We start from the raw sequence: 24,870 nt of genomic DNA, 5'->3' as shown, positions 1-24,870 counted from the left end.
ATTTTGCCAATATCCATTATGCATTTTATCAAATGCCTTTTGAAAGTCCACGCACACATCTACCGCACTACCCTCATACACAGTCTCCGCTACTTCAAAGAACTCAATCAAGTTAACCCATATTTTTCCAAGTGTCAATTAATTTTGTCCCAGATTAATGTCTCGAAAAGTTTTCCCACCACCGACATTAGGCGGATTGGCCTGTAATTGCCGGGTTTATCCATCTCCCCTTTTTTGAACAAGGTGCAACATTTGCAATCCTCGAGTCCTCTGGCGCCATTCCCATATCCAAGTAGGATCAGAAGATTGTGGCTAGAACCGCGGCATTTTCCAATCTTACTTCCCTCAGCAACCTAGGACTACCCGGACTACTTTGAGCACTGCCAACTTTAAGTACATCCTCTATCTATTAATAGAATAGAATATGGAATCTTACTGCACAGGAGGCCATTTGGCCAATCACACCTGTGAAAGAGCTGTCCAATTTAGTCTCACATCAAAACTTTTTCTCTGTAACCCTTCAAATCAGTCCTCTTCAAGTACATGCACAATTTCCTTCAAAAAGTTCCCATCAATCTGATTCTACCACTCTTTCATGTAGTGCATTCCAGATCTTAACAACTCTCTGATGAAATTTCTCACTTCCCCTCTAGTTCTTTTGCCAATTATTTTAAATCTATGACCTCTGGTTACTGACCCACTCGCCAGAGAATAGTTTCTTCCTACTTGCTCTATCCAAACCCCTCATAATTTTGAATGGCTTTATTAGGTCTCCCCTTAAACTTCCCTACTCGAAGGAGAACAATCCCAGCTTCTCCAATCTCTCCACATAACTGAACTCCTTCAACCTCCTCTGCACCCTCTCCAGGACTTTGACATCCTTCCTAAAGTATGGTGCCCAATATTCCAGTTAAGCTTAACGAGAGATCTGTAAAGGTTTAAATTTAAATTTAAATTCCTGAGGGATTTGAACACGTGTCCGGATCATTAGTCCAGATCTCTGGATTTCTAGTCCAGTAACATAACCACTACACTAGCGAAACCATTAGTGTGTAGTAGTGTTTCAATATTTATAGGAGGTTCCTGCACATAAATATATGAAAACTCCTGCTCTGACACAACTAGTTAATTCAATCTTTTATTTAAAGTAAAAGTAACAAGGTACACTGGTACGATCTCAAATGAAAGCTTATCTGCTGCTAAAACCCTCATCTATGCCTTTGTTACCGCTAGACTTGACTATTTCAATGCACTCCTGGCTGGCCTCTCACATTCTACCCTTTGTAAACTTGAAGTCATCCAAAACTCAGCAGCTCGTGTCCTAACTCGCATCAAGTCCCGCTCACCCATCACCCCTGTGCTCACTGGCTCCCGGTTAAGCAACGCCTCAATTTCAAAATTCTCATCCTTGTTTACAAATCCCTCCATGGCCTCGCCCTTTCTCATCTCTAATCTCCTTCAGCCTCACAACCCCCCGCGATATCTGCGCTCCTCAAAGTCTGCCCTCTTGAGCATCCCTGATTATAACTGCTCAACCATCAGTGGCCGTGTCTTCATCTGCCTGGGCCCAGAGCTCTGAACTCCCTCCCTAAACCTCTCCGCCTCTCTTTCCTCCTTTAAGACGCTCCTTAAAACCTACATCTTTGACCAAGCTTTAGGTCATCTGCCATAATTTCATGTCGCGCAGTGCCAAATTTTTTTTTTTTCTTATAACACTTCTGTGAAGCGCCTTGGGACATTTTACTACGTTAAAGGCGCTATATAAATACAAATTATTGTTGTTGTAAACACATGTTTAGTATTCTTCAAAACTGTGATCGTCAAATCTAATAAATGACCCAGGACGGATGCATTATACGCCACACTACTTAGCCAGACAAGGCAGGAGAATAATTAAAACCATTACTCACTCTCACCCTGGCCGTTCCCTCTAGTAAAGTCCTCATCTCCGCTCCTTTAAGTCCAAGGGATGCAGACTTGAATGGATGTGGCTGACAACTGGTTTAGCCATTCACCACCAGATCTAGCTGAACCACAAAGCACTATCCTGTTCTTATCTGCCAAAACAGTTCACTATTCCAGGTTCATCCTGGAACACAAAGATAACCCCTGGTTTCTTTTCTCTACTGCAAACCGTCTTCTTAAACCCCTCTCCCATCTCCTCCACCAGCACAGCCAATAAGTGCAAGGAGCTCATGGACATCTTTAGCAAAAACATGAAGACCATCCGATCAACTGCCTATGCCACTTCCCTCCCTTCCCCTAATCCACCAGGTCCATCTCCTTCTATGGTACCCCCCTGCCCTAGCCCTGAACTCACGCCTTTCTCCAGTTTCTCTCCGATTTCCCCTCATCCTGCTCCTTCGACTCTATTCCCACTAAACTGCTGAACATCCACCTTCACTTCCTGGCTCCCATGTTTGCGGATACTCTCCTCAGGTACTGTCCCCCCCACCCCCCACCTCCCCCCGCATTCAAATCTGCCGTATACACCTCGCCTTAAAAAAACAGTTAACCTCTCCATCCTTGCAAACAACTGCCCCATTTCTCTTTTTAAAAAAAAGTCTTTGAATGTGTTGTCACCTCCCAAATCCATGCCCATCTTTCCTGGAACTCCATGTTTGAATCCCTTTAATCAGGTTTCCACCACAGTACCAAATTGGCTCTTAGCGAAGTCACAAATGACATTCTGTGTGATAGTGACAAAGGTAAATTATCCCTCCTCGTCTTTCTCAATCTCTCTGCAGCCTTTGACACGATTAACTACACCATTCTCCTCCAATGTCTCTCCACCGTCATCCAGCTGGGTGGGACTGCACTCGGCTGGTTCCATTCTTATCTAATTGTAGCCAGAGAATCAATCAACTGTAATGGCTTCTCTTGACATTAAACTGGGTGGCGGTGTGAGCTGTGAGGACGACGCTATGAGGCTGCAGGGTGACTTGGACAGGTTAGGTGAATGGGCAAATGCATGGCAGATGCAGCATAATGTGGTTAAATGTGAGACTATCCACTTTGGGGGCAAAAACACGAAGGCAGATTATCTGGATGGTGGCAGATTAGGAAAAGGGGAGGTGCAACGAGACCTGGGTGTCATGGTTCATCGGTCACTGAAAGTGGGCATACAGGTACAGCAGGCAGTGAAGGCAGCAAATGGCATGCTGGACTTCATAGCTAGGGGATTTGAGTATAGGAACAGGGAGGTCTTACTGTAGTTGTACAAGGCCTTAGTGAGGCCTCACCTGAAATATTGCGCACAGTTTTGGTCTCCTAATCTGAGGAAGGACGTTCTTGCTATTGAGGGAGTGCAGCGAAGGTTCACCAAACTGATTCCAGGAATGGCTGGATTGTCATACGAAGAAAGACTGGATCGACTAGGCTTATATTCACTGGAATTTAGAAGAATGAGAGGGGATCTCATAGAAACATGTAAAATTCTGACTGGATTGGACAGGTTAGATGCAGGAAAAATGTTCCCGATGTTGGGGAAGTCCAGAACCAAGAGTCACAGTCTAAGGATAAGGGGTAAGCCCTTTACGACTGAGATGAGGAGAAGCTTCTTCACTCAGATTGTGAACCTGTGGAATTCTCTACCACAGAAAATTGTTGAGGCCAATTCGTTAGATATATTCAAAAGGGAGTTAGATGTGGCCCTTACAGCTAAAGGGATCAAGGGGAATGGAGAAAAAGCAGGAATGGGGTACTAAAGTTGCATGATCAGCCATGGTCATGTTGAATGGTGGTGCAGGCTCGAAGGGCCGAATGGCCTACTCCTGTACCTATTTTCTATGTTTCCCGCTCCAGCACTGTTATATCTGGTGTCCCCCAAGGATCTATCCTTGGCTCTCTAGTTCTCAAACATCCCTGCCTCACAGCTCATCTGAAATCCTCACCCATGCCATTATTATCTCTGGACTTGACTATTCCAACGCAATCCTGGCCAGCCTCCCATGTTCTACCCTCCATAAACTTGGTCATCCAAAACTCTGCTGCCCGTGCCCGAACTCGCACCAAGTCTCGTTCACCCATTGCCCGTGTTCACTGACCTCCATCGGCTCCAATGCTCCCACTAAGCTGCGCGACCCCCTGGGGTTCCCATGCAGGCTGCTCATCAGCTTCTCAATGGGAGATTATGTGCGAAATTTTGAATGGGCTGTGCAGTCCATTAATGTGACCACGCACGCAAAATGAACAATTCGGAGGAACAGTGACTGGCTTCCGGTGAAATAACACCTTGATTTTAAAATTGACTGATAGAGATTGATTGCCATGATTAGTCAACTATTCCATTATCGTTGTATCCTTCAACTATCAGGACGGTAGAAGACGAACTAGATGGATGTTGGTGTTTTTTATCCAGCAATTTCTATGTGCCTATTTGTAAATGGAAAACTGGTTAAATGGAAAAAGTAATTTTGTAGATGAATAATCCATTAGATGATCTAAACAAAACAATTATGGGTCCCGAGATTAAGCCATGAAATAATAAATGCAAATCTTGAACCTGTTCACCTGAAATTCATTTCTGCACTACTTTAGTGAAGTCATTAACTGGTTCAAAATAAATGGATTAACACCTCGACTAAAAAAGAATGTCAGATGAATGCAAAAAACATATGTACCGATTATCCCATCATATAATTTCAAAATGAAATCGATTCACAAAAGCTTTTAAGGCTTAATATCTTTGAATTGTAATTGGGATCAATGAAAAAAAGATTTTCAAATTAGTCATTCTAATGAAAATATTTACTTGTGCTCCACGATCGTTGACCAGCTCAACTGACCACCTGCCTTCATATTGAATCCACACAAAAATTCCTCCATCAGCATCACATGTAGCAAGCTTCTGAAATGGTTCATTCCATCGCACGAGCACCACCTGAAAACAACCAGCAACATTTAAGTACCTGAATTAGAGCGAGGAAGAAAATCACCCATGCTTGAATTGCAAGATCAGAACCTTAAAGGGTAAAAAACAGCAAGCCCTATGATTAAAGGAATCAAAACGTTAAAACCCAATAGAAACATAGAAACATAGAAAATAGGTGCAGGAGCAGGCCATTCAGCCCTTCTAGCCTGCACCGCCATTCAATGAGTTCATGGCTGAACATGAAACTTCAGTACCCCCTTCCTGCTTTCTCGCCATAACCCTTGATCCCCCGAGTAGTAAGGACTTCATCTAACTCCCTTTTGAATATATTTAGTGAATTGGCCTCAACTACTTTCTGTGGTAGAGAATTCCACAGGTTCACCACTCTCTGGGTGAAGAAGTTTCTCCTCATCTCGGTCCTAAATGGCTTACCCCTTATCCTCAGACTGTGACCCCTGGTTCTGGACCTCCCCAACATTGGGAACATTCTTTCTGCATCTAACCTGTCTAAACCCGTCAGAATTTTAAACGTTTCTATGAGGTCCCCTCTCATTCTTCTGAACTCCAGTGAATACAAGCCCAATTGATCCAATCTTTCTTGATAGGTCAGTCCCGCCATCCCGGGAATCAGTCTGGTGAACCTTCGCTGCACTCCCTCAATAGCAAGAATGTCCTTCCTCAAGTTAGGAGACCAAAACTGTACACAATACTCCAGGTGTGGCCTCACCAAGGCCCTGTACAACTGTAGCAACACCTCCCTGCCCCTGTATTCAAATCCCCTCGCTATGAAGGCCAACATGCCATTTGCTTTCTTAACCGCCTGCTGTACCTGCATGCCAACCTTCAATGACTGATGTACCATGACACCCAGGTCTCGTTGCACCTTCCCTTTTCCTAATCTGTCACCATTCAGATAATAGTCTGTCTCTCTGTTTTTACCACCAAAGTGGATAACCTCACATTTATCCACATTATACTTCATCTGCCATGCATTTGCCCACTCACCTAACCTATCCAAGTCACTCTGCAGCCTAATAGCATCCTCCTCGCAGCTCACACTGCCACCCAACTTAGTATCATCCGCAAATTTGGAGATACTGCATTTAATCCCCTCGTCTAAATCATTAATGTACAATGTAAACAGCTGGGGCCCCAGCACAGAACCTTGCGGCACTCCACTAGTCACTGCCTGCCATTCTGAAAAGTACCCATTTACTCCTACTCTTTGCTTCCTGTCTGACAACCAGTTCTCAATCCACGTCAGCACACTACCCCCAATCCCATGTGCTTTAACTTTGCACATTAATCTCTTGTGTGGGACCTTGTCGAAAGCCTTCTGAAAGTCCAAATATACCACATCAACTGGTTCTCCTTTGTCCATTTTACTGGAAACATCCTCAAAAAATTCCAGAAGATTTGTCAAGCATGATTTCCCTTTCACAAATCCATGCTGACTTCGACCTATCATGTCACCATTTTCCAGATGCACTGCTATGACATCCTTAATAATTGATTCCATCACTTTACCCACTACTGAGGTCAGGCTGACCGGTCTATAATTCCCTGTTTTCTCTCTCCCTCCTTTTTTAAAAAGTGGGGTTACATTGGCTACCCTCCACTCCATAGGAACTGATCCAGAGTCAATGGAATGTTGGAAAATGACTGTCAATGCATCCGCTATTTCCAAGGCCACCTCCTTAAGTACTCTAGGATGCAGGCCATCAGGCCCTGGGGATTTATCGGCCTTCAATCCCATCAATTTCCCCAACACAATTTCCCGACTAATAAAGATTTCCCTCAGTTCCTCTTCCTTACTAGACCCTCTGACCCCTTTTATATCCGGAAGGTTGTTTGTATCCTCCTTAGTGAATACCGAACCAAAGTACTTGTTCAATTGATCCGCCATTTCTTTGTTCCCCGTTATGACTTCCCCTGATTCTGACTGCAGGGGACCTACGTTTGTCTTCACCAACCTTTTTCTCTTTACATACCTATAGAAACTTTTGCAATCCGCCTTAATGTTCCCTGCAAGCTTCTTCTCGTACTCCATTTTCCCTGTCCTAATCAAACCCTTTGTCCTCCTCTGCTGAGTTCTAAATTTCTCCCAGTCCCCAGGTTCGCTGCTATTTCTGGCCAATTTGTATGCCACTTCCTTGGCTTTAATACTATCCCTGATTTCCCTAGATAGCCACGGTTGAGCCACCTTCCCCTTTTTATTTTTACGCCAGACAGGAATGTACAATTGTTGTACTTCATCCATGCGGTCTCTAAATGTCTGCCATTGCCCATCCACAGTCAACCCCCTAAGTATCATTCGCCAATCTATCCTAGCCAATTCACGCCTCATACCTTCAAAGTTACCCTTCTTTAAGTTCTGGACCATGGTCTCTGAAATTACTGTTTCATTCTCCATCCTAATGCAGAATTCCACCATATTATGGTCACTCTTCCCCAAGGGGCCTCGCACAATGAGATTGCTAATTAATCCTCTCTCATTACACAACACCCAGTCTAAGATGGCCTCCCCCCTAGTTGGTTCCTCAACATATTGGTCTAGAAAACCATCCCTTATGCACTCCAGGAAATCCTCCTCCACCGTATTGCTTCCAGTTTGGCTAGCCCAATCTATGTGCATATTAAAGTCACCCATTATAACTGCTACACCTTTATTGCATGCACCCCTAATTTCCTGTTTGATGCCCTCCCCAACATCCCTACTACTGTTTGGAGGTCTGTACACAACTCCTACTAACGTTTTTTGCCCTTTGGTGTTCTGCAGCTCTACCCATATAGATTCCACATCATCCAAGCTAATGTCTTTCCTAACTATTGCATTAATCTCCTCTTTAACCAGCAATGCTACCCCACCTCCTTTTCCTTTTATTCTATCCTTCCTGAATGTTGAATACCCCTGAATGTTGAGTTCCCAGCCCTGATCATCCTGGAGCCACGTCTCCGTAATCCCAATCACATCATATTTGTTAACATCTATTTGCACAATTAATTCATCCACCTTATTGCGGATACTCCTTGCATTAAGACACAAAGCCTTCAGGCTTGTTTTATTAACACCCTTTGTCCTTTTAGAATTTTGCTGTACAGTGGCCCTTTTTGTTCTTTGCCTTGGGTTTCTCTGCCCTACACTTTTCCTCATCTCCTTTCTGTCTTTTGCTTTTGGCTCCTTTTTGTTTCCCTCTGTCTCCCTGCATTGGTTCCCATCCCCCTGCCATATTAGTTTAAATCCTCCCCAACAGCACTAGCAAACACTCCCCCTAGTTAATACTTAAGTATTAAGTATTAACTTTTAATACTTAATACAGGCTGTACCTCTCCAGTCCGGGACTCTCTAATCTGGAAACATTCGTGGTTCAGCATTAGTCCCGGCGTGGGTGGCATCCCAGTTTCCCACGCTATTCAGTGAGGTAAGCAGGCCGGGCAAGGAAATGGAAATAAAGATGCCTGACTGAGGCGCCGAAGCTGGGCCTGAGGGAGAGGAGGGTTTTTTTTTTAAAAAGAGAGCACCAGACCATGACGGAGAGAGAGAGAGGCCAGAGTTGTGCAGCCTGAGCCGGACGGCGTGGTGGTTTCCTGCGCTTCCTAGCTCTGTGGTCAGTGCTATAGAGCTGGTGCTTTGCATGGGTGGCATCCTAGTTTCCCGCGCTTCCTGGCTCTCAGTGTTCAGTGAGATAAGTGGGCCGGGCAAGGAAAGGGAAGGACAGGCGGCTGACTGAGGCGCCGAAACTGGGCCTGAGGGAAAGGAGGGTTTAAAAAAAAACTGAGTGATTGTAGACAACAACTAAATGCTGCGCAGAATGCTTCTGGAACGTTGGTCCCAACTGCGTAACACCCTGCAACCGGATTGAATAGATTTGCGTAGGCGCACAAAAACTGCGCAAATCCAGCTTCAGGGTCGGGACTAGACAGCTGCCTCCATCTTGTTTTGAACCGCCTGGACCTGGGGAGGGAGGCCCGACCTTTTTTTTAAAAAAAAGCAGCAAACCAGCACAGAGAGCGCGCGAGTCCCGAGTTTCGCAGCCAGAGGCGCTCAGGAGCCCGAGGTTAGGCGTGACCTCCTGTGATTCGGAAAATTCTCTAATCCGGCACTGGTCAAGTCCCGAGGGTGCCGGACCGGAGAGGTCCAACCTGTATGTTAAAAGCAGTACATCTGTGTGCCAATATGTCTTTAAAAAAAACAGGTGTGCTACATACTAAAACTGAGATGCACATGACAACTTCCACAGCGTCCTCACAAAACAATTAAAACTCAGCACCTGTAGCAATAATTATATTTTGTGGCTTTAAAAGGGACAACTCCCATTAGCAGAATACAGTTTGTCTTTCACAGCCTCAGGTCCTAATGTCTCCTTCTTTGGCTTGGAGTCATTTTTTGGCTGATTACACTGCTGTGAAGCACCTTTGGATGCTTTACTACATTAAAGGTACAATATAAATGCAAATCGTTGCTGTTGTCTCAAAATGCTTAACAGTAATTAATCAAAGTGTAGTCACTTGTTATATAGGCAAACAACAGCCAATGCGATGAATGACCAGTTAGTCCTTATTGTTGCAAATTGTTGAGCAATACTGGGAGAATTCTCTGCTCCTATTTGAAGTGTCAATGGACGTCCAGCTGAACACAGCGCCTCACTTTAAAGTCTCATTCGCAAGATGATACCAACTATGAAGTACTTCTGCAGTACTGCACAGTCAACCTAAATTATGTGCTAAAATCCTGGATTCGAGCTTGAACCCACACTCTGACTCAGAGGCAAGAGTATGACCACAGGGTACTAAGCCAAACTGACACAAAAGCACTAGATAGCTCTGGGTTTGCAGCAAAGAGCGGAGAACTAGCTCGAAACAGGAAGTGAGGCAAGAAATCTTTCAAATCCAACATACTTAACTCTGAAGCACAAATCCTTCAAGTAACATTTCAAAGCTTTAAGAACATAATAATTAGGAGGAGTACGCCATACGGCCCCTCGAGCCTGCTCCGCCATTCAATAAGATCATGGCTGATCATCGACCTCAACTCCACTTTCCCGCCCGATCTCCATATCCCTTGATTCCCCAAGACTCCAAAAATTTATCTCAGCCTTGAATATATTCAGAAACTAAGCATCCACAGCACTCTGGGACAGAGAATTCCAAAGATTCAAAACCCTCAGTGAAGAAATTCCTCCTCATCGCGGTCTTAAAATCCCTTTAATCCCGAGACTGTGCCCCCTAGTTCAAGACACTCCAGCCAGGGGAAACAATCTCTCAGCATCTACCCTGTCAATCCCCTTCAGAATCTTGTATGTTTCAATGAGATCACTTCTCATTCGAGGCCCATTCAGTATAGGGCTATTCTACACAATCCCTCATCACAGACCCCGTCCGGACCGGGGTCAAGCAGGGTGCGTCATCGCCCCAACCCTCTTCTCAATCTTCCTCGCTCCGCCTCAGTCGATAAGCTGCTCGCTGGAGTGGAACTAAACTACAGAACCAGTGGAAATCTGTTCAACCTCTGCCGTCTCCAGGCCAGATCCAAGACGACCCCAACCTCTGTCGTCGAGCTACAGTACGCAGACGACACTTGCGTCTGCGCACACACAAAGACTGAACTCCAGGATAAAATCGACGTATTTACTGAGGAGTACGAAAGCATGGGCCTTACGCTAAACATCCGTAAGACAAAGGTCTTCCACCAGCCTGTCCTCGCCGCACAGCACTGCCCCCCAGTCATCAAGATCCACAGCGCGGCCCTGGACAACGTGGACCACTTCCCTTATCTCAGGAGCCTCCTATCAACAAGAGCAGGCATTGACGAGATTCAACACCGCCTCCAGTACGCCAGTGCAGCCTTTGGCCGCCTGAGGAAAAGTGTTTGAAGACCAGGCCTTCAAAACTGTCACAAAGCTCATGGTTGACATGGCTGTAGTAATACCAGCCCTCCTGTATGGCTCAGAAACATGGACCAATGCACAGCACACACCTCGAGGCGCTGGAGAAATACCAACGATGTCTCCGCAAGATCCTACAAATCCCCTGGGAGGACAGACACACCAACGTTCGCGTCCTCGTCCAGGCCAACATCCCTAGCATTGAAGCACTGACCACACTTGATCAGCTCAGCTGGGAGGCCACATTGTTCGCATGCCAGACACGAGACTCCGAAAGCAAGTGCTCGACACAGAGCTCCTTCACGGCAAACGAGCCAAAGGTGAACAGCAGAAATATTACAAGGACACCCTCAAAGCCTCGCTGATAAAGTGCGACATCCCCACTGACCCCTGGGAGTCCCTGGCCAAAGACTGCCCTAAGTGAAGGAAGTGCATCCGGAATGGCGCCGAGCTCTTCGAGTCTCATTGCCGAGAGCATGCAGAAATCAAGCGCAGACAGTGGAAAGAACGTGCGGCAAACCAGTCCCACCCACCCCTTCCCACAATGACTATTTGTCCCACCTGTGACAGGGACTATGGTTCTCATATTGGACTGTACAGCCACCTAAGAACTCATGTTAAGAGTGGAAGCAAGTCTTTCTCGATTCCGAGGGACTGCCTATGATGATGATGATTCTACACAATCTCTCATCATAAGACAGCCCTCTCATCCCAGGAATCAATCTGGTGAACCTCCGTTGCACCGCCTCCAAGGCAACTATATTCTTCCTTAGTTAAGACTGTGCAAGTCTCACCAAGGCTCTATACAATTGTAGCAAGACTTGCTTACTCTTATTCTCTAACCCCCTTGCAATAAAGGCCAACATGCCATTTGCCTTTCTTATTGCTTGCTGTACCTGCATGCTCGCTTTCTGTTTCTCTCTGAACACCAACAGTAAAAGTTTCTCACCATTTAAAAAATATTCTGTTTTTCTATTCTTCCTACCAAAGTGAATAATCTCTCATTTTCCTACATTATACTCCATCGGCCACCTTACTGCCCACTCACTTAATCTATCTATATCCCTTTGCAGACACTTTGGGCCCAAGTTTCCACACGCGCCTAGAACGGCGCAGTCCCGACCTGGACGCCCGTTTTTCGCGCCATAAAGTGCGCCTAAAAAAATCCTCCGTATTCTCCACCTCCCTGCAGGTCCTCTGGCCCTCGGCGCAGCGCAGCACGAGCTGTGGGGGGGGGGCGGAGCCAGGTCCCTGCGCTGAAAACAGTGCCGGGACCTCTGCACATGCGCGCTACAGTGGGCACGCAAGTGCAGTAGCTCCAGGCGCCCGAAACTGTGTGGGAGGGGCCCGAAGCACGCAGCCCCTAGCCCTGACCGAATGGCCTCACTGGGGCTGCGTGAATAAGGCTCCTCCCACGGCCAGCTCCTGCTCTCCCCCCCCCCCCGGACCAGACCCGACACCCGGTCTCTCTCCCCACCGCCCCCCCCCCCCCCCTGCCTCCGGACCCGACCCCCGCAACCCCCCCCCCTCCCTCCCGACCCGACCCAACGCCACCTACCTGTAAATCTGGTGCTGGGGACAGGCCCTGCCCGAAGTCTCAGGGCAGCCCGTTCAGACCTTCGGTCCCGAAAGGCCTGCCTGAAACACTTTCACACAGGTAGGAAGATGGTTTATTTAATCTTTTCTTTGCTTATACATGTTTATTCAGGTTGGATTTATTTGTATAATATTTGTAGTTCTGGACGCCTAATTTGTAACCTGCACCTGATTTTTTAATGTGTAGACAAGGTTTTTTCAGTTCTACAAAAATCTTCACTTGCTCCATTCTAAGTTAGTTTGGAGTACGTTTTCACTGTGGAAACTTTGAAATCAGGCCACAGTGGCCGGACACGCCCCCTTTTGAAGAAAAAATTCTGTTCCAAAGTAGAACTGTTCTACCTGACTAGAACTGCAGAAAAAAAAATGTGGAGAATTGCGATTTCTAAGATAGTCCGTTCTCCACCAGTTGCTCCTAAAAATCAGGCGCAAATCATGTGGAAACTTGGGCCCTTTGTGTTTCTCCTCACAGCTTCTAGTCCCACCTAGCGTTGCATTGTCAGCAAACTTGGATACATTACACTCGGTCCCTCCATCTAGGTCATTAATATAGATTGTAAATAGCTGAGGCTCCAGCACTGATCCTTGCAGCATCCCACTAGTTACAGCCTGCCAGACCGAAAAAGACCCGTTTATCCCTACTCTGTTTTCTGTCAGTTAACCAATCTTCTATCCATGCTAATACATTACACCTCCAATTTCATGAGCCCTTATCTTGTGTAATAATCTTTGATGTGGCATCTTATCGAATGACTTTTGGAAATCCAAATATACGACATCCACTGGTTTCCCTTTATCTACCCTGCCATTTACATCCTCAAAAAACTCTACGATTTCCCTTTCATAAAACAATGTTGGCTCTGCCGAATCATGTTATGATTTTCTAAGTGTCCTGATACCACTTCCTTAATAATGGATTCCAGCATTTTCCCGATGACTGGTGTCAGGTTAACTGGCTTGGAGTTCTCCGTTTTCTCTCTCCCTCCTTTCTTGAATAGCTGTGTTACATTTGCTACCTTCCAATCAGCTGGGTCTGTTCTAAAATCTAGGGAATTTTGAAAGATCAAAGCCAATGCATCCACTATCTCTGCAGCCACCTCTTTTAGAACCCTGGGATGTAGGCCGTCAGGTCCAGGAGATTTGTTGGTTTTTAGTCCCATTAGTTTCCCTAGTAATTTTTCTCTACTTATATTAATTACATTAAGTTCCTCACCCTCATTAAACCCTTGGTTCACCGCCATTTTAGGTATGCTTTTTGCATCTTCTACCATGTAGATACAACGGGTTCAATGTTCCCGAAAGCTGTTTTTTGCCATACTTGCCCAACTACGTCAAAAAAAATCATCCAAGTTTCCCCGTTTGAATTGCTGATTTTCACGCCGGCTAGCCTGTCCTTTAGCTTTGGGGGTGGAGCCTAAGATCTGCACCAAAAAGATCGTGTTGCCAGGGTAACGAGGGACATACTGCGGGCTGAGGCTGGAAAGTGACACGTACAACAGTCAGCTCACAGCAACCTGCACAAGCACCTTACACATGGCAGCAATTTACCACCATTACATTAATAAAGTGTTTATACCAAAAGTCTATCTCCCCCTCTCTCCTCCTCCTCCTCCTCCTCCTCCTCCTCCTCCTCCTCCTCCCCCCCCCTGCCGGTGCCGGTATCCCAGACTGAACAGCCCCCTCCCTCCAGGTACCCGCTACTATCCCAGGCTGAAGGGCCTCCCGATGCCGGTACATAACATAAGAACATAAGAAATAGGAACAGGAGTAGGCCATTCGGCCTCTCAAGTCTGCTCCGCCATTTAATAAGATCATGGCTGATCTAATCATGGACTCAGCTCCACTTCCCCGCCCGCTCCCCATAACCCCTTATTCCCTTATTATTTAAGAAACTGTCTATTTCTGCCTTAAATTTATTCCACAGCTCTCTGAACTGCAGGGAGGATGAGCAAACTGACCACAGTACCATGGTGTTCAAGTCGGGAGAGTAAAAAGAAACATTGTAGTGATAGGGGACAGTATCATTAGGGGGATAGATACGGTTCTCTGCAACCGAGAGCATGAGTCACGAAGGCTGCGTTGCCTGCCGAGAGCCAGGGTTAAGGACATCTCCTCAGGGCCGGAGAGGAACTTGAAGTGGGAGGCGCAAGATCCATTTGTCGTGGTCCACGTAGGTACCAACGACATTGATAGGACAGAAAGGTAGGGAGTATGCGCAGCTAGGGGCCAAATTAAAAAGCAGAAGCACAAAGGTAATAATCTCTGGATTACTACCTGAGCCATGAGCAAATTTGCATAGGTTAAGTAAGATCAGAGAGTTAAACACATGGCTCAAAGACTGGTTGGGAGAAATGGGTTTTGGTTCATGGGTCACTGGCACCAGTACTGGGGTAAGAGGGAGCTGTTCCGATGGGATGGGCTTCACTTGAATCGTGCTGGGACTAGTGTCCTGGTGAATCAAATAACTAGGGCTTTAAACTAATTACTGCGGGGGGGTGGGGGGGGTCAGGTGAGCGAAAATTTTAAAATTCAGAGCAAGGAGATGGAAATAGAGTAGGGTAGCACTGCGGGAAATAATAATCAGAGAATGACAGGAAGGGACATAATGTATAAACATAAACATAAGAGTGCATCAGAAAGTGGTGTCAAAGCAAGGACAAATAGTAAAAAAAGCAAATTTAAAAGCTCTTTATCTGAATCATCATCATAGGCGGTCCCTCGAAACAAGAATGACTTGCTTCCACGCCAAAAAGGGATGAGTTCACAGGTGTTTCAATGAGGACCTAATATTCCAGATCCTGAACTTGCAAGCAGCATTCGTAACAAAATAGATGAGTTGACGACACAAATAGATACAAATGGGTATGATCAGATCGCCATTACAGAGACGTGGTTGCAAGTTGACCAGGATTGGGAACTAAATATTCAGGGATATTTGACAATTTCCTTTTTATATACCTAGAGAAACTCTTGCTATCTTGCTATCTGTTTTTATATTTTGTGTTAGTTTACTTTCATAGTCTAGCTTTCCTTTCTTAATCATTTTTTTTAGTCATTCTTTGCTGGCTTTTAAAAGCTTCCCAGTTTTCTGTCCTCCCACTAGTTTTGGCCACTTTGTATGCCCTTGTTTTTATTTGTATACTGTCCTTAATTTCCTTAGTTAGCCACGGATGGCCATTTTTTCGCTTACACCCTTTCCTCCTCACTGGAATATATTTTTCTTGAGAGTTGTGAAATATCTCCTTAAATGTACATCAACCGTCCTACATTTAATTCTACTTTCCCAGTCCACTTTACCCAACTCTGCCCTCATACCTTCATAGTCTCCTTTATTTAAGCTTAGTACGCTGGTTAGAGATCCAACTTTCTCACCCTCCATCTGAATTTCAAATTCAATCATACTATGATCACTCATTCCGAGGGGGATCCTTTACTAGGAGATTGTTTATTAATCCTGTCTCATTACACAGGACCAGATCTAAGATAGCCTGCCCCCTGGTTGGTTCGGTTACATACTGCTCAAGGAACCCTTACGCATTCTATAAACTCCTCCTCAAGGCTACCCTGACCAATTTGATATGTCCAATCTATATGGAGGTTAAAATCACCCATGATTATTGTTGTTCCCTTTTTACAAGCCCCCACTATTTCCTGGTTTATGTTCTGACCAACTACTGTTGCTACTGTTGTTAAGTCCTAGTTCAGGTGGTCAGCTGCATTCAACAATAATCGAGTCAGATACCTTCAATCTTTACGTCTTTATTGAAGCAGCTTCGGACCTGTTACCAAACTGCCAGCACAGAGTCTACAGATTCCGGGGCAGGCAGACAAAAGGTCTGCCTATCCTCAAAGACGCATCCCTTTTATTCTTACAAACCGAAGGAGGTATGGCCTGTTTCATCAATCACAGTGTGTTACTAGGGCTTCATAAATTGACAGCCTGTTTATCTTTAGAACACTTTATGCTTTTACGAGCGGAATTGCAACAAGCAGAATTGCTCAGGGACACCAAAACCTCCTACGTTAGGATAGCTTGGCTTAATCACGCGAAGCAAATGTGCACCTTATCAAGTCATGGCCATAAACCCTTGTTTATCAGTGATGGTCACACAAGCTACTTTGTCCACTACTTTCTCACGGGAAACCAAGTCTGTCTGTTCTTATTTTCTTATTGATTCCTAGAACCATTTTATTAACCCTTTCATGATTCTTCCACATACATTCACACTGTTAGGGGGCCTATAGACTATGCCCACCAGTGAATTTTTCCCCTATTGTTCCTTATCTCCACCCAAACTGTTTCTACACCCTTATCATTTGAGCCAATATCGATTCTCACTATTGCAGTGATTCCATCCTTTATCAATAGAGCTACCCCACCTCCTTTTCCTTTCTGTCTGTCCTTCCGAATTGTCAAGTACCCCTGAACATTTAATTCCCAGTCCTTGCAACCACGTCTCTGTAATGGCTATCAGATCATATCCATTTGTCTCAATTTGTGCCGTCAACTCATCTATTATGTTATAAATGCTACATGCATTTAGACAAAGTGCCTTTAAGTTTTGTTTTTTTACCCTTTTTTCCTGCTTGTTTCCTCTCTCCTTCAAACTCACTTTCATTATTTTTGCTTTCTAATTCCAGCTTTACTCCCCTCCCTACTGAATCTATTTTCAGGTTCCCATCCCCCTGCCAAGCTACTTTAAACCCTCCCCAACAGCAGTAGAAAACACTCCGCGAGGATATTGGTCCCGGCTCTGTTGAGGTGCAACCCGTCCGGCTTGTACAGGTCCCACCTCCCCCAGAAGCGGTCCCAATACCGTAGGAAACTAAAGCCCTCCCACCTGCACCATCTCTCCAGCCACGTATTCATCTGCTCTATCCTCCTATTTCTGTACTCACTAGCTCGTGGCACTGGGAGTAATCCGGAGATTATCGTTGAGGTCCTGCTTTTTAATCTCTCTCCTAGCTCCCTAAACTCTGCCTGCAGGATCTCATCCCTCTTCTTACCTATGTCATTGGTACTGATGTGGACCACAACCTCTAGCTGTTCACCCTCTCCCCCCAGAATGCCCTGCAGCCGCTCAGTGGGTCTCTCTCAATCCTCCCACTCCTGCGGCTCCTCCGGCGGGGGGCCGCGCCCTTTTTATGGGCCTCTCGATCCTCCCGCTCCTGCTCCTTAGCAGTAAGTTTAAGGATTGGGAGAATTTGGAATTCACCAAAGGAGGACCAAGAAATTGATCAAGAAAGGAAAAATAGAATGAGAGTAAACTAGCGAGAGACATAAAAACAGACTGTAAAAGCATCTATAGGTATGTAAAAAGGAAAAGATTGGTAAAAGTGTAGGTCCCTTACAGGCTGAGATAGGAGAAATTATAACGGGCAATAAGGAAATGGAGAGAAATTACGCAAATTCTCTGTGTCTGTCTTCATGGAAAAAGATGCAAAAAAACCTCCTGGAAATAGTGGAGAAACAAGGGTCTAGCGAGAATGAACTGAAAGAAATTAGTATTAGTAAAAAAAAGGTACTGGAGTCATTAATAGGACTGAAAGCTGATCAATTCCCTGGACCAGATGGGTTACGTCCTAGGGTTTTAAAAGAGGTGGCTATAGAGTTAGTGGATGCATTGGTTATCATCTTCCAATATTCCATAGATTCTAGAATGATTCACGTGGATTGAAAGGTAGCAAATGCAACCCTGTTATTCAAGTAAGGAGGGAGAGAGAAAAAGGGGAACTACAGACCAGTTAGCCTGACATAGTAGGGAAAATGCTAGAATCTATGATTAAGGATGTGGTAACAGAGCACTTAGAAAATAATAATAGGATTGGGCAGAGTCAACACAGATATAGGAAAGGGAAATCGTGTTTGACAAATCTGGTATTGAGGTTGTAACTAGCAGAATAGATAAAAAGGAATCAGTGGATGTGGTGTATTTAGATTTTCAGAAGGCACTTGATTAGGTGCCACACAAAGGGTTATTAAACAAAATTAGGGCTCATGGGATTGGGAGTAATATACTACATAGAAACATAGAAGTTTACAGCACAGAAGTAGGCCATTTCGGACCATTGTGTCCGCGCGGGCCGACAAAGAGCCACACGGCCCTCGGTCAGCAGCCCTGAAGGTTACATATAAACCTATGAACAATGGCGGACAGGAAAAGAGCATCCGGCCCAACCAGTCCACCCCACACAATTGCGATACCCCATGTTTCGCAACATTTTACACTCTACCCCACCCGGAGTCATGCGATCTCCTGAGAGGCAAAATACAGATTTTAAAAACCCAAGCCAGTTGGGGTGAAAAAAATCTGGGAAATTTCCTCTCTGACCCATCCAGGCGATCGAAACTAGTCCAGGAGACCACTCTGGCCATATTAGATTCCCTGAAGTAGTTACCATCATATCTGCGCCAGCCGACAAGAGGTTAGAGTCTAATCCCATTTACCAGCTCTCAGTCCGTAACCCTGCAGGTTAAGGCACTTCAAGTGCACTTCCAAGCACCTTTTAAATGTGGTGAGGGTTTCTACCTCTACCACCTTTCCAGGCAGTGAGTTCCAGACCCCCACCATCCTCTGCGTGAAGAAGCTTCCCCTCAAATCCCCTCTAAACCTTCCATCAATCACCTTAAGCCTACGCCCCCTCGTAATTGACCCCTCCATCTTGCTATCCACTATATCCAGGCCCCTCAAAATTTTATACACCTCAATGAGGTCTCCCCTCAGCCTCCTCTATTCCAAGGAGAACAAACCCAGCCTATCCAATCTGTCCTCATAGCTAAGATTCTCCATTCCAGGCAGTATCCCGTAAATCTCCTCTGCACCCTCTCCCGTGCAATCACATCCTTCCTATAATACGGCGACCAGAACTGCATGCAGTATCCTAGCTGTGGCTGGTGTATTATACAATTTAAGCAAAACCTCCCTGCTCTTGTATCCTACACCACGGCTAATAAAGGCAAGCATTCCATATGCCTTCTTAACCACCTTATCTACCTGGCCTGCTACTTTCAGGGATCTGTGGTCAAGCACTCCAAGGACCCTTTGTTCATCTACACTTCTAAGTGGCCTACCATTTAACGTGTATACTCTTTCCTTATTAGCCAAGTGCATTACCCCCATTATCAACCACACAGCCAATTTTAGTGTCATCTGCAAACTTCTTAATCATACCCTCTATAGTCAAATCTAGATCATTGATGTATACCACAAAAAGCAAGGGTCGCAGTACTGAGCCCTGCGGAACCCCACTGGAAACATCCTTCCAGTCACAAAAACATCCATCAACCATTACTCTTTGCTTCCTACCTCCAAGCCAATTTGAAGGGGGAGGATGAACAGCCAGTTGTCATTGTGCATATAGGTACCAACGATATAGGTAAAAAACAGGATGAGGTCCTACAAGACGAATTTAGGGAGCTAGGAGCTAAATTAAAAAATAGGACCTCAAAAGTAGTAACCTCAGGATTGCTACCAGTGCCACATGCTAGTCAGAGTAAGAATCGCAGGATAGCTCAGATGATTACGTGGCTTGAGGAGTGGTGCAGAAGGGAGGGATTCAAATTCCTGGGACATTGGAACTGGTTCTGGGGGAGGTGGGACCAGTACAAACCGGACGGTCTGCACCTGGGCAGGACCGGAACCAATGTCCTGGGAGGAGTGTTTGCTAGTGCTGTTGGGGAGGGGTTACATAGAAACATAGAAAATAGGTGGAGTAGGCCTTTCGGCCCTTCGAGTTTGCACCACCATTCAATGAGATCATGGCTGATCATTCCCTCAGTACCCCTTTCCTACTTTCTCTCCATACCCCTTGATCCCCTTAGCCGTAAGGGCCATATCTAACTCCCTCTTGAATATATCCAATGAATTGGCTTAAACAACTGGCATCTGCGACAGGGAATTCCATAGGTTAACAACTCTCTGAGTGAAGAAATTTCTCCTCATCTCAGTCCTAAATGGCCTATCCCTTATCCTAAGACTATGTCCCCTGGTTCTGGACTTCCCAACATCAGAAACATTCTTCCCGCATCTAACCTGTCCAGTCCCATCAGAATCTTATACGTTTCTATGTCCTGCTACTGATTCCTTAATAATGGACGACAGCATTTTCCCAACGGCCGATGTTAGGCTAACTGGTCTATCGTTTCCTGCTTTCTGTCTGCCTAAATAGGGGCGTTATATTTACAGTTTTCCAATGCGCTGGGACCGCCCCAGAATCCAGGAAATTTTGGTAGATTACATCCACTTTCTCTGCAGCCACTTCTTTTAAGACCCTAGGATGCAAGCCATCCGGTCCAGCGGACTTGTCCACTTTTAGTCCCATTACTTTACTGAGTACTACTTTCGTGATCGTGATTGTATTAAGTTCCTCTCTCCCTATAGCCCCTTGATTATCCATTATTGGAATGTTTTTAGTGTCTTCTACTGAAGACCGATACAAAATATTTGTTCAATGTCTCTACCATTTCCCTGTTCCCCATTATTAATTCCCCAGTCTCATCCTCTAGGGAATCAACATTTACGTTAGCCACTGGTTTCTTTTTTATGTACCTGGAGAAACTCTTACTATCTGTTTTTATATTTCATGCTAGTTTACTTTCATAATCTATCTTCCCTCTCTATTATTTTTTCTGTCATTCTTTGCTGACTTTTAAAAGTTTCCCAATCCTTTGCCCTCCCACTAGTCTTGGCCACAACGTATGCCCTTGTTTTCAATTTGATACCATCCCTTATTTCCTTAGTTAGCCACGGGTGGTTATTCCTTCTCACAGTCTTTCCTTCTCATTGGGATATATTTTTGTTGCGAGTTATGAAATATCTTCTTAAATGTCTGCCACTGCTCATCAACCGTCCCACACTTCAATCTGTTTTCCCAGTCCACTTTAGCTAACTTTGCCTTCATACCTTTGTCATCTCCTTTATTTAAGCTTAGGACACTGGTTTGAGATCCAACTTTCTCACCCTCCAACTGAATTTAAAATTCAACCACGTTATGGTCACTCATTTGCAGAGGATCCTTTACTCGGAGATCGTTTATTAATCCTGTCTCATTACACAGTACCAGATCTAAGATAGCCTGCCTCCTGGTTGGTTCCGCAACATACTGTTCAAGGAAACTATCCTGGATACATAAGAACATAAGAACATAAGAAATAGGAACAGGAGTAAGTCATCCGGCCCCGCGAGCCTGCTCCGCCATTCAATATCATGGCTGATCTGATCACGGACTCAGCTCCACTTTCCCGCCCGCTCCCCATAAACCCTTATCGTTTAAGAAACTGTCTATTTCGGTCTTAAATTTATTCCATGTCCCAGCTTCCACAGCTCTCTGAGGCAGCGAATTCCACAGATTTACAACCCTCGAGAAGAAATTTCTCCTCATCTCAGTTTTAAATGGGCAGCCCCTTATTCTAAGATCACGCCCTCTAGTTCTAGTCTCCCCCACCAGTGGAAACATCCTCTCTGCATCCACCTTGTCAAGCCCCCTCATAATCTTATACGTTTCGATAAGATCACCTCTCATTCTTCTGAATTCCAATGAGTAGAGGCCCAACCTACTCAACCTTTCCTCATAAGTCAACCCCCTCATCTCCGGAATCAACTTAGTGAACCTTCTCTGAACTGCCTCCAAAGCAAGTATATCCTTTCATAAATATGGAAACCAAAACTGCACGCAGCATTCCAGGTGTGGCCTCACCAATACCTTATACAGCTGTAGCAAGACTTCCCCGCTTTTATACTACAACCCCTTTGTAATAAAGGCCAAGATACCATTGGCCTTCCTGATCACTTGCTGTACCTGCATACTATCCTTTTGTGTTTCATGCACAAGTATCCCCAGGTCCCGCTGTACTGTGGCACTTTGCAATCCTTCTCCATTTAAATACTCTATGAACTCTTCTACAAGGCTACCCTGGCCAATCTGCTTTGTCTAATCAATATGAAGGTTAAAATCGTTCATGATTATTGCTGTTCTTTTTTTACAAACCTCCATTATTTCTTGATTTCTACTCCATCCAACAGTGTAGCTACTGTTAGGGGGCCTATAGACTACGCCCACCAGCGACTTTTTCCCATTATTCCTTATCGCCACCCAAAATGATTCAACATCTTAATTTTCTGAGCCAATATTGTTTCTCACTAACACACTTATGGAGTGTAGAGGATGCGAGGGTGACTAGAAGAACATTGTTATAGTTGAGTCTGCAGGCGAAAGGCACAAATGAGGGTTTCAGCAGCAGATGGGCTGAGGCATGGGCAGAGACGGGCGATGATGGACAAGATATTGTACCGGAAGCTCGGCTTGGTTTGAACATGACGCCAAGGTTGCAAACAGTCTGGTTCAGCCTGAGACAGTGGTTAGGGAGAGAGATTAAACCAATGGGGGGGGGGGGGGGGGGGGAGTGGGTGGCAGGGGGAGAGAGGGGAGGGAGAGGATCGGGATCAGACAGAAATAAAAATAGCAAAAAGATTGAAAAGAAAGGATGAGATGATCAATAGTGTTACAGTAATATATATATTATATAGACAGGAAGCAAAGAGTAGGAGTAAATGGGGACTTTTCAGAATGGCAGGCAGTGACTAGTGGGGTACCGCAAGGTTCTGTGCTGGGGCCCCAGCTGTTTACACTGTACATTAATGATTTAGACGAGGGGATTAAATGTAGTATCTCCAAATTTGCGGATGACACTAAGTTGGGTGGCAGTGTGAGCTGCGAGGAGGATGCTATGAGGCTGCAGAGCGACTTGGATAGGTTAAGTGAGTGGGCAAATGCATGGCAGATGAAGTATAATGTGGATAAATGTGAGGTTATCCACTTTGGTGGTAAAAACAGAGAGACAGACGATTATCTGAATGGTGACAGATTAGGAAAAGGGGAGGTGCAAAGAGACCTGGGTGTCATGGTACATCAGTCATTGAAGGTTGGCATGCAGGTACAGCAGGCGGTTAAGAAAGCAAATGGCATGTTGGCCTTCAAAGCGAGGGGATTTGAGTACAGGGGCAGGGAGGTGTTGCTACAGTTGTACAGGGCCTTGGTGAGGCCACACCTGGAGTATTGTGTACAGTTTTGGTCTCCTAATCTGAGGAAGGACATTCGTGCTATTGAGGGAGTGCAGCGAAGGTTCACCAGACTGATTCCCGGGATGGAGGGACTGACATATCAAGAAAGACTGGATCAACTGGGCTTGTATTCACTGGAGTTCAGAAGAATGAGAGGGGACCTCATAGAAACATTTAAAATTCTGACGAGGTTAGACAGGTTAGATGCAGGAAGAATGTTCCCAATGTTGGGGGAAGTCCAGAACCAGGGGACACAGTCTAAGGATAAGGGGTAAGCCATTTAGGACCGAGATGAGGAGGAACCTCTTCACCCAGAGTGGTGAACCTGTGGAATTCTCTACCACAGAAAGTTGTTGAGGCCAATTCACTAAATATATTCAAAAAGGAGTTAGATGAAGTCCTTACTACTAGGGGGATCAAGGGGTATGGCGAGAAAGCAGGAATGGGGTACTGCAGTTGCATGTTCAGCCATGAACTCATTGAATGGCGGTGCAGGCTAGAAGGGCCGAATGGCCTACTCCTGCACCTATTTTCTATGTTTCTATGTTTCAAGCTCTGAAAATAATATAGAAAATAATAAAGTAACTGCTCAAAATACAAAAGAATTGATTAAAAAAAACAAGGAATGTGATAAGTTAAAACATGTTAAAAACAGGATCAGGGCATAAGAGCTGCATAACATTGCCAATTTAAGAGTTTTACACATTAATGCATGTAGCATAAGAAATAAAACAAGTGAATTAGAAGTGCAAATTCAGCTAAGAGTATGACAAAGTGGCGATCACGGAGACCTGGCTACAAATCGGGCATGACTGGGACATAAATATTTCAGGTTATAAGGACTTTAGAAAGGTCAAGGAAATTGTAAAGAGAGTAGCAGCAATGTTGATGAGGGACACAATTGTACTATAATACTAGTTCTGTTAGTAACATTAACATAGATTAACATTGTTTTAGAAAGAATTAAGAACTTGAAAATAGATAGAGCAGCCGGACCGGATGATATCCACCCGAGGGTCCTCCGGGAGATGGGACACGTGCTGTGCGAGCCCCTGGCCTGTATTTTTAATAGCTCACTGCACTCTGGAATGGTTCCTATAGATTGGAAGGAGGCCAATGTTGGCCCCATTTTTTAAAAAGATGACAAGACAGACCTGGGTAACTATAGGCCCATCAGTTTAACATCAGTAATAGGCAAGATGCTTGAAAGAATCATAAGGGATGCAATATATGAATACTTGGATAGGGAGGAACATATTAGGGACACCCAACATGACTTCATAAAAAAAGGGTCATGTCTCACAAATCTAATATATTTTTTTGAAAATGCAATTTGGATGAGGCAAGTCCAGTAGACATTGTCTACTTATATTTCTAAAAAGCTTTTGATAAGGGACTGCATAAGAGGCTTCTCTATAAGAGCAATATATTGAGTTGGATTCAGAACTGGCTGGCA

At 45.0% G+C, this 24,870-nt stretch overlaps 1 protein-coding gene across 1 annotated transcript in view; it reads right to left on the bottom strand.

Annotated features, from left to right (window-relative positions):
• The window catches only part of LOC139273295 (tubby-related protein 4-like), a 93,164-nt gene that overhangs the window by 58,147 nt on the left and 10,147 nt on the right, over nt 1-24,870 (bottom strand). Inside the window, exon 3 of the mRNA XM_070890023.1 lies at nt 4,754-4,882. Within this exon, the coding sequence (XP_070746124.1) occupies nt 4,754-4,882 (129 nt within the window). The remainder of the gene's footprint in view (nt 1-4,753; nt 4,883-24,870) is intronic.

The sequence above is a fragment of the Pristiophorus japonicus genome, chromosome 9 (assembly GCF_044704955.1).
Source record: "Pristiophorus japonicus isolate sPriJap1 chromosome 9, sPriJap1.hap1, whole genome shotgun sequence".
Lineage (NCBI taxonomy): Eukaryota > Metazoa > Chordata > Chondrichthyes > Pristiophoridae > Pristiophorus > Pristiophorus japonicus.
Note: the sequence above shows the minus strand (reverse complement) of the source record. Positions and strands in the feature narration are given on the sequence as shown.